Source organism: Phyllostomus discolor, chromosome 7 (genome assembly GCF_004126475.2).
Source record: "Phyllostomus discolor isolate MPI-MPIP mPhyDis1 chromosome 7, mPhyDis1.pri.v3, whole genome shotgun sequence".
NCBI classification, from domain to species: domain Eukaryota; kingdom Metazoa; phylum Chordata; class Mammalia; order Chiroptera; family Phyllostomidae; genus Phyllostomus; species Phyllostomus discolor.
This window is the reverse complement of record NC_040909.2, coordinates 7,393,717-7,410,056: the sequence shown is the minus strand read 5'-3', so window position 1 is coordinate 7,410,056 and position 16,340 is coordinate 7,393,717. Positions and strand designations below refer to the sequence as shown.

At 58.7% G+C, this 16,340-nt stretch overlaps 1 protein-coding gene across 4 annotated transcripts in view; it reads right to left on the bottom strand.

Moving 5' to 3' along the window:
- ZDHHC3 (zinc finger DHHC-type palmitoyltransferase 3) overlaps nucleotides 1-16,340 on the bottom strand; it is a 40,949-nt gene that overhangs the window by 22,280 nt on the left and 2,329 nt on the right. For 3 of the 4 annotated variants that reach the window (XM_036030436.1, XM_028518218.2, XM_028518221.2), the window contains exon 2: nucleotides 2,922-3,251. In XM_036030436.1, the coding sequence (XP_035886329.1) occupies nucleotides 2,922-3,224 (303 nt within the window). In that variant the 5' untranslated portion in view covers nucleotides 3,225-3,251. Of the gene's footprint in view, nucleotides 1-2,921; nucleotides 3,252-7,681; nucleotides 7,797-16,340 lie in introns of those variants that run through there. The other variant, XM_036030435.1, reaches the window with a different exon arrangement.

Genomic DNA, 16,340 nt, shown 5'->3' with positions numbered 1-16,340 from the left:
CCCTCCTCCAGCCCCTGCCTGGCCTCTCTGCTCACATGTAATACAGACACAGTTCGGCCAGAACAAAGCCCTGATTTCTCTCTTAACATCATTCCCCCCAGACTCTCCCTGTTCAATAAATGGCCCCAGCAATCAGCGCCCACCCTGCCCCACCCCCCACGACTCTTTGATCCCTTTCCATTCAGTCAGCTCTTCTGAATGGCGGTTCTCAGACCTGGCTGAACCCGGGGTTAGGGTTAGGGTTGGGGGGGGGGGGCTCCTGGGAGCTTTAAAGAGTCCTGATACCCAGGCCCCCGCCCCAGACCAATTAGAGCAGACTCTCTGGGGGCGGGGCCCAGGTACCTAAGCTTTCTAAAAGCTCCCCAGGGGATTCTAATATACAGCCCTGTGTGAGAATTAGTGGCGTACAAGATACTCTAAAGCCAACAGCTTCCCTCCAGCCTCTCCGCCCCCACCTCGGCCTGAGCTGCTTGTCTTGGGTGTCTTGCGTGGACCACCACGATACCTCTTCTCCTCCTGCTCTCGCTCGCCCCTGCCCAAACCCCACCCCGAGCATGAAGCCGGGCCGCACCACCCCTATCTGATGGCTCCCACCGCACTCGGAAGACAGACCAGAGTCCTTGGGGGCCCTGAGGCCTGGCTTCTGCAGCCCTCCCAGCTGGACCCCCTCCCCCCTGCCCCAGTCCCACCCAGCGTGCTGCGGGCACCCTGGGCTGAGTACCGCTTCTCCCACCGGCTCCCACCCCCAGGCCTTCGCACGTTGTCTCCCCTCATCCTAGAAGGTTCTGCGCTCAGACCTCCATGTGCCTGGCCTGCAACTTCAGGTCACTCAGGTCTCAGGTCAAAGGCTACCGCCTTGGAGAGGCATTCAGAATACCTGCACCCCATAAGGGTCGCCACAGCACCCCAACGGCACTCGCTGTTGTCACAGCCCCCGGCACCTCCTGCAACCCCCCTGGCAATCTCCAGGGCACTGCCTGGCCCCGGGTAAGGTGGGAGCTGCAGGGGGCCCGGGTTTGGGTCTGGCCTGCTCCGGCTGCGTCCACTGTTTGGAAGGGAACCTCACACGGCATGCCGCTCACTCAGTAAACGTGCCCTTCATTCCATTCCACCCTCGGCGCCCCGGGCTCCCCCTCACTGCGGCCAGCGTGGTCCTTGTGAAACGACAGTCGGCTATCGCTCCACTTTTGTTCAACACCTTCAGGGGCTCCAGGCCGCCCCCCGTCCCACACCCCCTAGATGCTCCGCCCACTCACCCCACCCACACCCACTTTTCTCCCAAGTCCCCACCACTGGACAGGGCACAGGGGCCCTGCAGAGGGGCCGCACCCGTGAACTCCGGCGTCTTGTGCGTGCTGCCCCTCTGCCGGGGACTCTGTGTCCTCCTGCCTGGATCGGTTACCAGCCCCTCCCTCGTTCTTCCCAGCAGCCTGTGCCTCCTTCGGCCCCAGCCTTATTGCCCGGGGGCTGGCTCCTCTAGACAGGGGGCACCTGGAGAGCGCGAACAGTGCCCGGGGCCTAACAGAACTAGATTATATGGTGAGCAGAACGCTGCCTTTTAGCTCAGTATCCTCAATGGCAAGGGCATCATAGAAACTCCTGAAGAAAGCCTTAACTTGCTAAGCACACAACCAAGTGGATGCTGCTGGGCCAGCCCTTTCGTACCCTTTGGGGACACGTCCGGCCCTGACCAGGCACTCGCTCCACATCCTTCAAGTGCCGGCTGCGCGGAGATACCACAAGCGGCGCTCACTCAGGGCCCTGGGGCCCCGGCCTCCTGGAGCGCGCCTGCGCGAGAGGCGCTGTCTGGGCGGCCTCCCGGAGTGCGCCTGCGCGAGAGGTACCGCCTGGCCGGCCTCTTGGAGTGCGTCTGCGCGAGAAGCACTGTCTGGCCGGCCTCCCGGAGTGCGCCTGCGCGAGAGGCACCGTCTGGCCGGCCTCCCGGAGTGCGCCTGTGTGAGAGGCGCTGTCTGGCCGGCCTCCCGGAGTGCGCCTGCGCGAGGCGCTGTCTGGGCAGCCTCCCGGAGTGCGCCTGCGAGAGGGGCTGTCTGGACGGGTGACTGACACGTCGCTGAGCCGGGAAAGCCACTTTCCCTTGGGACGGATCAACAACCCACTGCCCGAAGCAGCAGACACGGAGCCCTTCGAGACAGGAACCGGCTCTTCACCGAGCTCCCCGTGCGGCTCACGGACTGGAAATGTGGGTGACCGCTGCCACTGTCCCTCGGAGTGCTCCCCTGCCTTAATTTGAGCACACTCGTCCCAAGGACGGCAAACAACGCAGGCACTGGAGGTCTTTATCCAATAACACGCTCCCTTGCTTTCCCCACACACGATAATGGACAGGAACAGAGGGTTCAACGCCAGGGCACTCGACATGCAGTAGCCACTCGCACAGCGCGGTGTGTCTGGCTAAGTCACCGGGCGGAATGCCACCGCTCTGCCCGCTGATCTTCATGGGGAGGTGCTCCATGCGGCCTGAATCAGGTCTGTCCTTTTCTGGGAAGGACGGGCCTCGCCTAGAGGGGAGGCGCTGCCCGAGCACAGTTCCAGAACGGGATCCGGCTTTATCCGAACCCACCCGCTCCAGGCCTGTCTTCGCTGCGAAGCCCCGCCCTGACCCAACCCCCAGCGCTCCTTCCGCTCCGCCCCCGCCCCAAGCCTCGCGGTGAGCTGACCGCACCTTTCTCACTGGAGGCCAGGCCTCGTCTGGACCAAAGCCTCCCTCCCCATCAGGCCCCATTTCATGCACACGCCAACCTATCGTTCCCCAGGACAGACCGGCGGGGGCGCCGGTCCCACCCCAGCCCTGGCCTCCTGCTCTCCGCATGCCCGAGGACAGGGGGACATGCAGGCGGGGGCCGTGCCAGGGCTGGAGGAGGAGAGAGTGGGCCGGTGAAAACAAGCCCAGACATACTCACGGGGTCCGTCAGCATGGCCCGACAGTGGGACGCCAGGGCCAGGAAGGCCAGCAGGTTGAACAGAATCCCGTTGATGACGCTGTACACGTAGTCTCGGGACGGGATCAGCATGACGAAGAGGACCACGAACTCCGCGTAGAGGACCAGAAACCAGGTGACGATGGCACAGGCGATGCCGCAGCCGTCGCGGATAAACCACATGGTTCCCGCAGGACCGGGGTAGGGGGGCGGGACGCACTTCTCTGGCTGGAGATACACTGGCTTCCGCTCAATGTCTCGGAAGTGGTGGGTTGGGATGAGCATCGTAAGCTATTCTGTCCATGCTGGCATCTGCAAGACAGGAGACCCAGAGGCTGGGTGGTGTCTTGTCATCAGGCAGAGACGACAGAGTGACCTTTGCAGAGTGAACCTCCTGCAGAAACGCTGCCTAGACCTCCGTTCATTTAATGTGGGAGTCCCCTCCCCCAGCGCTAACTCAGACTTTGTGAAACGGGGCCGCCTTGCCCCATGCGGGTGGGTCACGTGACAGACAACAAAGGGGCAGCTTCGAAGGGCAGAGGCCTTGCCCAGGGTCGGCCAAGGGCAGCAGCAGCAACACACACGCCCACTTAGAGGGGACCGGAACCAGGTCTCCTCGTCCACTAGGGATCTGCGGTGGACGGTGCCTCAGTGGGTGTGTTCACAGCGGGGCCTACAAGGCAAGCAGCAGGGGGCGCACCAGGCCCCCTGGGAAAACTGTCCTCAGCGGTGACGCCGCTGCCCGCACAGCACGGACGAGCCCGGGGACCGGTGTTGAGGCTCTGCGGGGCTCAGGGGATGAGGCCGAGGGCAGTGGACAGCCAGGGCTCGCCTCCAACTGCGGCCATTAAGACATGCTGCCTCACTGCGCCGCACCAGCCCTTGATAAAGGCAGAACAGCCACCAGGAGGGGGCAGTCTTAAAACGAGCCGGGCTTGTTAGCCCCATGGCCACAACGGCTTCTCTTCTAGGGCTCAGAGGCTGCGTTCTGCCAGGTGGTCGGGGGGCCGGTGCAGGAACGCTGAAGGGCCAGCCCGAAGACGTCCCCAACCACTGGCCTGTGTCTCCCAGGCCTGAGGACAACCCATCCAGCCCCCCTGCTGTCTTTGAGGGGCTGGCGTGCAGGGGTCAGGGGTGCTTGGGACACATGCTGCAGACTGGAGGGCCCCATGCACGGCACCGACTGCGCGCACGCACCCTCCCCAGGGAAGACCCCCTCCTGCGGGAACAAGTGCCAGCAATGCGCCCTTGCCTCCGAGCGCGGCAGCTCGGGGCTCAGGTCTCTGCAGACGGCAATGATGTGACTACGGGCCAGTCACCGCCGTCCACCCGTCCCTGGCACACTCTGCGAGACACGTGCACGCCGACTTCCCTCCTGTTTCTCCTTCTCAAATTCTACACCTGTTTGGTCACTGACCAGGTTTCTCAGTCAGAAACCACGATGGCTTCCGGGTCCCTTCCAGAGGGAGGCGCCCTGGGAGAGCCACCTGTAGTACAGTCTGCGGCCCAGCAGGTGACACCTCAGGCTTCTGAAAACTGGAGTCACCTCGCAGCCACTGTAAAGCAGCGCCGGCCACGCGCGTTCTTCTGCACCAAGGGCGAGCTTTCCGTGCTTGCAGTGGGCTGTCTTCACCTTCTGCTCAACCTTCCTCAACCTTCCTCCACTGCCCTCAACGGAGAGAGAGAGAGCACCCTGACTGCTGTGGCTCAGTGGGATGGACGCCATTCTGTAAACCACAAGGTCTCAGGTTCGATTCCTGGCCAGGGCACAAGTCTGGGTTGTGGGCCAGGTCCCCGCACCCCCCCCCCCCACATCAGGGGCATGAGAAAGGCAACCGATAGTTTCACTTCCACATTGATTGTTTCTCTCTTTCTTTCTCCCTTCCCCTCTCTCTCAAAATAAATACATAAAATCTTAAAAAAATCCAAAAAACTAAAGAGAGCATTTTGATCAGCTACAGTACAGTCAGGAAAAAGCAGCGTGTGTAGAATGACAGACAAGCTGAAGTCAGGAGCTGCACACACGGATCATCGAAGAGCAAGGCCCGGCCCTTCTCCCGGGAGCAGGGGGGGGGGGGCGGCCACAGAGTGGTGGTTCGAAGGTGCACAGGCACCGTGTCCGAAGGAAAGACACGCCGACTCAACAAATACTCTGGTGAGTGACTAACTCTCGCTGCGCGCCTGGTGTGGGGAGCGGGGGACGGGAAGGCGTGGCCGTGCAGAGTGACTGGCCCAACCAGAGCAAAAGCGGCCGCTCCCCATGCCCACCGAGCAGAGCTTTCTCATAAAGCAAACTCTGACCCCACGGGGCAGCGGCCAACCGCGTCGCCAGGGGCGACCCGGAGGCACTGAAGGGTGCAGGGACGCCTTCTGAAGCAGCAGACAGGACAGCACATCGCAGACCAGGGACGTCTGGACCTTGACCCACGCCCAGTAAACTCTAAGACTAAACCCTGTGCAAGTAACACCAAACACAGGCAAGGCGGGCTGCCGGGAAAGCCCAGTGATCCGAAAGCTGACCACACGCAGCCCAACGTTTCGACCCCTCCGGAGGCGACCCTTCTCAGGTGGTCCCGCTGCCACTCGCACCTGCGTGCACATCACCCGTGTTCTCACAGTCACCGAGTCAGCCTGAAATCAACCCAGTTCTGCTGGACTGCAGCCACGCCAGTCGCTTATGGAGTGGCTCTGTCTGCTGCCGCACGGCAGTGGCAGCGTCGAGAAGTTCCCATGGAGCCCTGCAGCCAGCCGGCCCACAGCACTGTGCTCCCGGGCACCCTGCAGGAGTTTGACGCCGGCCCGGGGCCGAGGCCGCTGGTGCCTACCAAACGCAGGGAGGGGCACGAGCAGACTCACAGCTGCTCGTGTGGGGAATAACACAACAACCAGCTACAGGGGAACACAGAACACTCCGTTTCGGGCACTCGCAACTGTAACCCTACTGGCACCCCACCCTGCAAACGATGGGGGTGCATCCACCCTGACCCCTGCTTCCCCCTGCGGGACAGCGCAGCGTGACGGGGACGGTCGGTGTCCACACACACCAGCCCACCCGCCCGGTGGCAGCACAACCGCCTGCCACCGCAGCCCGAGCGTCACCTCCCCCGACCCATGTGCTCTGTGGACCCGCCCTCCGTGACGACAGATGGCGAGGTTTTTGGAAGTGGGGCTTGCGGAACGCGCAGTCCAGGGCGACGCTCGCGTTCAGGTGCAGGCGGTGACTGCACTGCGCCCGCGGCGCGGTCAGGGCGGCCGGCCGCTCGTTCTCGGTGGCAGAGAAGCCGGCGCTCCACTGCACTGGAGCTACTACACTCCATTCGCCTGCTTCTGCCGAGGAGGAGGAGGCCCCTCTGCGCGAGCGAACGTCCAGGTAACCGGCTGCCTCCTGTCTGAAGTCCCACACCCGTCATTTCCCTGGAAGGACTAAGAGTCGTTACCAGGAACACCAGTTACTGGACTGAGTTACCTAACGATGTCCTCGGGGTACGGGTTCACCGGCCTCGCCACCTGCCGCCCACTCGCCTGTTCGGACCGCTACACCTGCGGCATCACCTGCCTCCGGGTCTCCGTCTCCTCCCTCCACCCCGGCTGCCCTCCTTGCCGTGCCCACGGCTGCCCAGCCCCCCATGCCCTCTCCGTGTGGGCTTCACTAATTGGCTGCGGGCTGTAAGAGCAGGTGGAAGGGAGCCCCGCCAGACCTGTCTGCAAAAGAAGGGGACTCGTTCTAGGCAGCGGGCGGCCAATCGGTTGCTGCTGGTTGGACGCCCCGTCTTCTCCTTAGCCCGGTGCCGGGCACCCGGTTGCCACTCCCTATGTGTGTCCATCGCACGGATGCGTGAGGCACGCGCGAGCTCTGTGAGCCCAGGCCCACGGCGGGGAGGCCGTGCCCACTCACCCCCAGGGCTGTGGCCACGCTCTGGAAGGTGGAGGTGCCCCAGCAGGACCGTGAGGTCGGTGGACTGTGACTCCCATGCAAGAACCCAGACTGCGCCCCCTCAAACAACGTGGGACCGGGAGTGTGCAGGAGCCCTGCTCCCCACGACGGCTCGCCGGTGCGCGAGAACCTGAGACCAGCGGAGGGCACAGCGGGCAGGGCAGACGCCAGGCGTCGAACTGAGGGACGCCTTCCAGCCCACCCTGTCCAGAGTTTCAAAGTAATGGAAGGAGCTTTCCAGTGTGGATTGTTTCTTGAGTTAGCCAAATGAAAACCTGAGAAATGTTGGGGAAAAGACCCACCTTGAAACAAACTGTGCACATTCCCCTCACGCTGCCCCCGACAACAGAAATGGCAAACATTCGCCCCTTCTCCTTTCCCGTCCGGAATCAGGACAACGCTGGTCCTCGGGGATGAGTGCTTCGTTGCCACTGACCCCGCCCCACGGAGTCCTGGCTCAGAACTGGTTGCTCCGGCCGCTGGGGCAGAGGCACGAGGCTGGCAGTCCCAGAACCCACAATGCCACTCCTGCTGGCTGGCTGTGCCCTCAGAGGGGCGGCCTCCTCCAGCTCCCCTCACGGGGCCCCTTCCCCCCACTCCCTGTCCCGTTTCCTCTCCACCACGTGTCTTCACTTCAATTCAGCCTGACTCACAAAGGCCTTCACGGAGCAGGAAGGACGTGTGCGGGGGCCACACGCAGTGTGTGCGCGCTGCCCGCCCTGCCCGGGCCCTGCCCGCGCTCTCTCCCAGTCCCCTCTCCCAGCTCCAGTCTGGTAAGACCAGTCTTGCTCGCTTTTTCCCTACCAACCTGCAAGTCCCATGGGTGCGGCGTGGCGGCCTGGCGTCTGGCAGGAGCGCATGCCGAGCCGGGGCTCCCTGGGTGGATGGGTGTGTGCACCAGACAGACGCACCCCACCCCCCGCTGACCCTCGCACACAGGCTTCTGAGGAGCAGCACAGCAGGGAGGCAGGCGGTCCTCCCAAAACAAATAACCACCCCCCAGCCCGGAAGCGAGATAAACAGCCTCCTGCAGGGCCAGGGCTCCAGAAGGGGCGGGATCCCTGCGGGGCAGGGAGCCAGGTGCCGCGTAGCCAAGGGCAAGGCGGGACTGGGCCTGGCAGGGAGAGTGGGTGCTGGATGGGCGGGTCTCCGGGAAGTATCTGCACAGAGACCGGCCCCATCAACTCCAGACCAGGTACGGTTCCTTTCCTTGGGCTCAGAGAACGCGGACCACACGAACACTCAAAAATAAGCAAACAGAAAGACACAGGCTTATCCTCACTGGGCCCTACTAGCAGGAACTTCGTAGCTGAAACTCCATTTCCCTGACCCTTAGCGGACGGCCCGAGCGCCAGCCAGCAAGGTGGCAGCAGCCCTCGGAGAGGAGGCTATTGACACAGGCCAGCACCCGCCCCAGGGGAACAGGCACCGTGGCCCTAAATCACTGTGCTGGACCGCTGATGGGGGCCGGGCCGGCACCTCCCGGGCGCGCCCCAGCGTGGGGTTCTCCGGTCCAGCAGAGTGTTCACCGGTTAACTCAGCCAATGGCCACTCGAAAGGTCCGCTGAGAGAGGGCAGCATCTTTTCTCATATTCCTTCCCTGATGCTCCCCCGACACTCGTCCTGATGAGCGTATCAGTAACCTGTGGTTTGCGTCCTGTAGTCTCCAGACTTTCAGAGCTTCCACTGTGTCCGAGTAACAGACTTACAGGACCGAGCCACAGGCCGGCCACACAACTTCAGAGACGAATAGATGGGCCACGCCCTGGAAGCTTCAGAAATGAATAGGATCAAGTAGAAAATTAATTGATTTAGCCCTGGCTGGCGTAGCTCAGTGGATTGAGCTCGGGCTGCGAACCAAAGTGTCGCAGGTTCGATTCCCAGTCAGGGCACATGCCTGGGTTGCAGGCCATGACCCCCAGCAACCACACATTGATGTTTCTCTCTCTCTCTCCCTCCCTCCCTTTCCTCTCTAAAAATAAATAAAATCTTTTTAAAAAAGCCTTATTAAAAAAAAAAAAAAAAGAAAACTGATTTGGGCTACAGTAATCCCAAGTTAATTTGTGTAAGAATCACAGGATTATATGTTTTATACCCATTTTAGAGGATTCTCAGAAAAAGAAAGAACCATGAATCACTATGTTTGAAATATTTCATTGAAAAAAAAAATAACAGAATGAGTCACTAAACTTTTTTCAAAAGGTGTGGTCCGGAGGGAAGGTGCGGTCCAGAGGGAAGGTGCCCCATCTTCTGTCCCCCCTTTTCCAGCCACCGAAGCTGCCCAGACTCTTCTCTGGGAGCTTTACATGCAGGTTTACACGCTTTCTCCCTCCTGCCCGCTGTCTCTGTCACACTCAACCTCCAACAGAAAACTCTGAAACGTCAAACACTGCACCCCAAACCAAACCCAAGCCCATTCGAGCTCTCTGAGGGAAGAGGGAGTTAAATTTGCCCCCCCCCCCCGCCTTGGAACGGGCCCCCGTCTCACAAAGCGCAGCTGTGTGCACACACGGCCTCCAGCGGCGCGCCCTCCTTTCGGAAACCCGGTCGGGATGCAGACCGGCGAGCAGCCCCCACACTTACCGCAGCTGGCTACCGCCTCCTGGCGCTCTAGAACTGTGAGAGACACACACCCCCTCGTACAGGATGACCGACACGTGCCAGACACCGGAGACCAGTGGGACCCGCCACTCACGTGGGCGACACCTTCCACTCTCCCTTTTTTACGGACGTGCTTCATCGTGTGTTGCGACAATGAGAAGAAGTAACGAGACGACTTTAAAACAGGACCACGCATAAGGTAACCGGTAAGAAATCACCACTGAGTCCGAAGTCTAGAGCGGGAAGGCCTTGTAGTAGGTTTCCGTCCAACGCTTGTTTTACGGAAGAGACAATCCAAGTCCATTTGAGGTTTTGTCTAAAACATCAGTGCGTCTGTGGGAGCGGGGACGGACCCTGCCAGGGACTCCGTGCCCAGGAGGGCCGTGGGCGCACAAGCAGCCGCTTGTAACAGCCCAGCTCGGCAGCCGCTGTTCGCCGTGTGGGTGGGTGGAGCGAGGGGAGGAGGTCCTGGTTCACACTCCCGAGGTCACACCCGGGGAGGGCGCGCTAAAGCCAGGGCTCCAAGCCAGCTCTGCTGGTCGCCACAGACCACCTCTGAGCACACACAGCGCTCGGCGGCTTCTTCTTCTTCTTCTCTCTCTCTCTCTCCCCACCCCAAGACGGGGAGAGGAGGAAGGACGCAGCAGGAAACAGGAGTTCTACCTCCCACTCCCTCACACCACACACCTGAGGGCCCTGGGGAGAAGCCAGTTGACCTTGGCTCTGCCCTCGTCTCTCAGGTGAGTGGGAAGGACCAGCTCGCTAAGCTGTGGCTCTTCTTTAAGAAGCCAGGGCTCTAAGCAGACTTCCCTTCCACTAGCCACCGGGGGCCTGGAACACCCCCTCTTCTGGGCCATATTTCCGCTGGGCTAGCTGCCGTCTTCCGAAGTCTTGTTCTATCGATGGGTGAAAAAAAAAAATGAAGCTCCCGCAGTCAACTGGCCTTCCCAAAAATGCTTACAGAGGCGGCGACCTTCCTCGCTAGGTCTAGCGAATGAATCTGCTAGTTGCTCCTGGCGCCGTCTCCCGCACTGCCTCCTCCTCCCGGGGCCCGCAGCCCAGCAGGGGCTGTTAGGAAGGCGACGGCGCAGCACGGACGTGGCCGCCCAATCCGTGTGCGTCAAGGAGTGCGAGACCGCCACAGGGTGGGGGCCCTCTGCAACCAGGGGCTCGGCGCCACCCGACACCGGACTGCCGTCCGGCCTCCGTCAGGGCAGCTCCGAGGCGGGCACTCTGCCTGGCGGCCGCCGCGGCATAGGGTTTGCCAAACGTCTGCTGCCGGCCGGCCCCTTGTGCTGTCTGACCCTCGAGTCTGCTCTACCTTCCGGGTAGGAACCCCGAGTTTCCCACCCCCCCACAGGGATGAGGGAAGCTGAGGCGTGCACAGGTCTGCCCGAGTTCACACTTCCAGGAGACAGCGAGGCAGGACGCCCGCCCGCCAGCTCCCACTTCAGCGCCCACCTCCTGCCCGGTAACTGGCAAACGACGGGGGAAGGAGCGTGGATGCCTCCTCCGGCACGGCAACCGCGGGCTGCGCACAGTCCAGCACTCTCGTCGGCACGAGGTCAGGCAGACAGGGCGGGCCTTGTGCGGCCACAGGCCTGAGCGTCCGCAGCTTGTGCCCTGAGGTGGGGTCCCGGCTGGACCACCAGCCAAAGGTCACCCCAAGGTTGTCCCTGAAATCTGCTTCTGCTAGGGAACACTTCCTGTGGGGCCAGGATACACTGCTTTCTCTGAGACAAAGCCCACCCATGCCAGGCAGAGACCAGCCGGCAGAGGTCCCCACCTGCGGCTGCTAAAAGTGGCACCCGATCCCACGCTGTGCCATGGGCCGACATGCAGCCACTGGGATGCCACCGGGCGAAAGCTTGGGGTTCGTTTTTTAGGGACTAAAAACAAAAGCACTTGGAGGGTTCTGGAAGAAGAGCTAGAGACGGGAAGGAGAGAACCAGTTATTGTAACTCTACTGGGGTTTGAGAAAGGATACTACTTGAACAAACAATGCATTTAAGGAGAAATTAAAGAGGAAGTTAAACAGTTTCTTGAGACAAACTAAAATGGAAACAATGTTATACCAGAACTTGCGGGGTGCAGCAAAAGCGCTCTAACAGAGAAGTGCATAGCAATAAACTCCTACACTGAGAAGCAAGAAAGGTCCCAAATCTTTATTGTTTAACCGAACTTTGTGCCTTAGGGAAATAGAAAGAGGACACACGGAGCCCAGAGTTAGGAGAAGAAAGGAAATAATACAAATTAGAGCAGAAAAATAAAAGAGAACAGAAATAATAGGAAAGAAAAAATAATAGAAACAAACCAACTAAGAGTTGGTTCTTTGAAAAGATAAACGAAATTTTCCAACCCTTAGCTAGACCATTAAGAAAAAAAGAGCAGGGACCCAGATCAACAGAATCATAAATGAAAAAGGAGACGCTATAATGAATGCCAGAGAAATCCGAAAGGCCGTAAGAGGCTACCAGGAACAGCTGTATGCCAGCAAATGGCACAGCCCAGAAGAAGTGGAAACCTAAATGACACCTAAATCACAGGAAAGAAAATCCAAAATAGTCAGTGAGGCCACAGCAAACTAAACAGATTCTGCCCAGCAAAGGCAACCATCGGCGAAGAGAAGAGACAACCCACGGAATGGGAAAAAATACTCACAAACCGTATCTGATAAGGGGTTAATAGCCTCAGTATATAAAAAACTCATACAACTCAATGGCAAACCCCCCCCCACAAATAATCCAATTAAAAACGGACGAGTGACCTTAACAGACATTTCTCCAAAGAAGACACGAAAGGCTAACGGGCATAGATACACGGAAAGGTGCCCAACGTCACAGTCGTCAGGGGACAGCGAATTAAAGCCACAACGAGGGGTCACCTCACGCCTCGCAGAACGGCCGTCACCACAAAGAGGCAACGAGCACCGGCTCGGAAAGAGAACAGGGAGCCCCCGCACTCTGCCCGCGGGACGGTAAACTGGCCCGGCCCCCGTGAGGAACAGTACAGAAGATCCCCAGAAACTAAAGCTAGAAACGCCATGTGACAGAGCAGCATTACCTACAACGGCCACGGCATGAGACACCCTGTCGGTCCAGGGGGATGGATGGAGCTGTGACACACACACACACAGACACACACATGTGTCAAAAACCTAAAATGGAACACCATTCAGCCATAAAAATGAGGAAACCTTACCACTTGGAACAGTATGAATGGAACATGAGGCATCCTGCTACTTGAAGTCAGCCGGAGACAGACAAACATCGTGTGATCTCACTTACACGTGGAATCTTAGCAAAACAAACCCGCACGCGCAGAGGAGAGACGGGACCAGCGGCCACCAGCAGCGGCGGGCGGGAGCGGGGCGACCACAGGCACAGACTGCCGGCCGCCCCGCTGGCAGGGCTGCAAGGGCCCCGCACCCCTGCGGTCAGCGGCGGCCGCTCCCGCCACGGTACGCAGGAGGGCTGTTAGGAGAGTCAGTCCTGTCCCTTCTCCTCACAAGGAAACACGCTGTTTCCCTTGTCCTTCCTCTGCTTTTCATTGTGCGCACGGGGGAAGCTGGACGTCGCTGACCCCACGGCGGTGAGCACTGTGCCACACAGACACACCCAACCACGGGCCGTGCGCCTTTAAACTTGTGCAGTGCCGTGAGCCGGCTACTTCTCAGTACACCTGGAAAAACGTCGCCATTTCGCCTCCAGGCGCTGGGAGTGGTGGTGCCCAGGCAGGGCCCTGGGCGGAACCTGGGCCCGAAGAAACAAGGCCTGGTGAGCCTGGTGAGCCCGCAGGCCCACAGCGCCGCCCACCGGGCGGGCGCGGTTCTCTCTGGCTGGCCTCTGCTGGAGGGCTCTGCAGCCACGGGGGGAGGCCGGTGCCAAACCGAATGAGGACGGCCGGGAGTCAGGAGGCCAAAATGCTACCCCAGCCCTCAGGGCCCTTGGGTCCCTGACTTCGGGCAGCACAGCCGCCCTCCCTGGGCCCCAGCGTCCGCAGCTGTGAAACCAGGGGGAAGGCTGAGCCACCGCTACGGGCCGAGGGTCTGATCCCTCCCTCTCTGGCACAAAGGGAACACGTCCTTTGCTAGTTCCTTGGATGGTACATGTTTATCAAAAGGGCCCCGTGATGTCCTCTCCCCGTTCTTTGTTAACATTGAACAAGGGACCCCCAATGAGCGTTAGCAATTTTTCTGGGCATGTTCCGTTTTTTCAATCAAATAGGCCATTTCGTTTTGTTCATTCCTTTTTTTTCAGAGTGGAAAAAAGCACTATCAAAATACATCCCATATTATACAGCGGTAAAAGAGAGAAGCCTTAAAAGTTAAGGCTTTTTCAGTGTTTAAACATTTGTGTATCTAGGATCTGTTCCAGGTTTTATGGCCTGGTAAGGTACGTGTTTTAGAGCAGAGCGAGGCTTGGAGAGGTTAACTGACGTGTTCAAACCCACACAGCAAGTTAGTGGCAAAGTCTGGATCACTGGAATACCCAATAGTTTTTCTTTCTTCCTTTTTTTTTTAAGGTTTTAGTTATTTATTTTTAGAGAGATGGGAAGGAAGGGAGAAAGAGAGGGAGAGAAACATCAATGTGTGGTTACCTCTCACGTGGCCCCCACTGGGGACCTGGCCTGCAACCCAGGCACGTGCCCTGACTGAGAACTAAACTGGCAACCCTTTGGTTTGCAGCCCGTGCTCAATCCACTGAGCCACACCAGCCAGGTCTTTCCTCCTTTTTTTTTAAAAAAATATTTTATTGATTCTTTTTCTTAGAGAGAGGCAGAGAAACATTGATTTGTTGTCACACTTCTTTACCCATTCACTGGTTGATTCTTGCACATGCCCTGACCAGGAATCAAACCCCAAACCTCGGTGCATCGGGATGGCAATCTAGCAGCTGAGCCACCTGGCCAGGGCCCAGCAGTATCTCCACCACAGATCCTTATCCTCCCAAACAACCTGCCTTTCTAGATTCCCTGCTACTGTTACTTGTGTAGAAACAAAGTTCAACCTTTCTGCCACAGGACTGTACTTGTCCCACTGGGCTCGTTTTCCGGAGGGCAGAGGCGACCCCACCCACAGGCTTTCCGTCCCTGCTGACCCTGCCCAGGAGATGCTGGTGTCTCAGTCCTGAGAAAGTCCGGAGTCTGATCACCAGGTCTCGGCACGCCAGGAAGGCTACGGCCTGGAGAAGGCTATGAAAAAGATGGCAGGTTCGCGGCATTTCCTGGACGAATCCTTTTGTGTCTGGACATCTGCTTCCAAAGAGGGAGGCAAAGGACGGAAAAACGTGAAAACAGGGAGAAACTCGAGGCGGCACGGGAGCAGCCTCTTTTCTCCCCCGACAGGTCACTCCCCAGACATCACCCCCCGAGTCTCCTTCAGGCTGTTCCTTCCCACTGCTCTTCGGGTATGTGAGTGTGAGTGTGAGTGTGTGAGTGTGAGTGTGTGTGTGAGTGAATAGTTCCAGATTCGCTAATCAGGACGTGTAACCCCCTTTCTCACACATGCCCTAGTCAGTCACAGGAGGTACTCTGCCACCCTCTCAAAATGACACAGTTGGGAAGACCCTTCAGCCAAATGAGAATAAGCTGTAGCCATGTATTCCTACCAGTTCTTCTATCCTTGTAATCAATCACAAGTTATAATTTCCAGGGCAGCGAGACAGACACAACCTGCTGGCCAAACTGTGAGAGGTTATTTACACTGCATATGCTTTAAGACACGGCGCAGACAGGACAAATGCAAAGCATTTAAAGGAAACAGATCTATTAGAGAAAAAAAAAACAGTAGCTCACGAAAACTTGGCTACCTCTGTTTAAGACTGGGAATAAAATGTTCGTTCCTCTGCTGGGCTTGTAAGAGCTCTCTGCAACTCCAGCACCGAGGACTCGGCACTGCACGGAACCGCTTCCGTCCCGGCTTTTACAGCTTCCTCGGAGGAAGGCTGGGTGGGGCAGATTCACACCTCCTCTTCAAGGTCCTAGGTGCCTGCTGGCGGCTGGCAGCCGCTCCTTACCTTTCTTGCCCTTGATGCCTGGCCTGTGCAATTAGCACCTTATTATAGGCTGGCGTCTGGTCTAACGATCATGAGTCTCAACTGAGCACTTTTATTGTCTTGTTCATGCACTAGTTTCAGCACCTGGCTATCCAGGGGTAATAAATCCTGAATTCCTTCTAGGCAGGCGTGTGCTGATTCGCGTGTGGGTTCCGTTTATTTCCTCAGGCCCTCGAGAGCACCAGGGACTCACGGGCGAGCAAACAAGCGCTTCCTGATTGTCCGAAGAGCTGCCGGATGTCTGTCCCGGTGTGAGGCACCCGTCCCCACACCTATCAACCTCCAGACCAGGCCACTGGCCCCTCTGCTGTCCAGGGCTCTCTGCAGCCTGCCCGCACCCTCTCCCCTTCTCTAAAATGGTTAGTTAGACACGGGGACCTCCCATTAGCACCACGGTCTATATTCCTCTAAAAAAAGGATTCAAGGAAAGGAAGTTTACGTTCGAATGGACTCCTTGCTCTTGGGATGAAAGCCAACTACAGCTTACAGGGCCGTTACCAACTCCGCTACAAACACAGGCGTCCTTTGCCCAATACTCTGGGGAGTGACTTGGGGCCTGGAGGGGGACCGCACGGAGGAATGGTGAGGTGCACAACTGTGGGAGCCAGGCTACCTGGCCTCACATCCAGGCTCTGCCACTTCCTGCCTCGGTCAAGGCAATGGACTGCTCGGCACCTCCGCTTCCCAGCCTGTGCAACAGAGATGACAGCATCTGTCTCATAGAGCTATCGTGAGAACCGAATCAGATCGTCTCTGTAAAGCGTTTCAGAGCAGCGCTCGGCACCTATCAAGCACGAGGTCAGGTTGGCG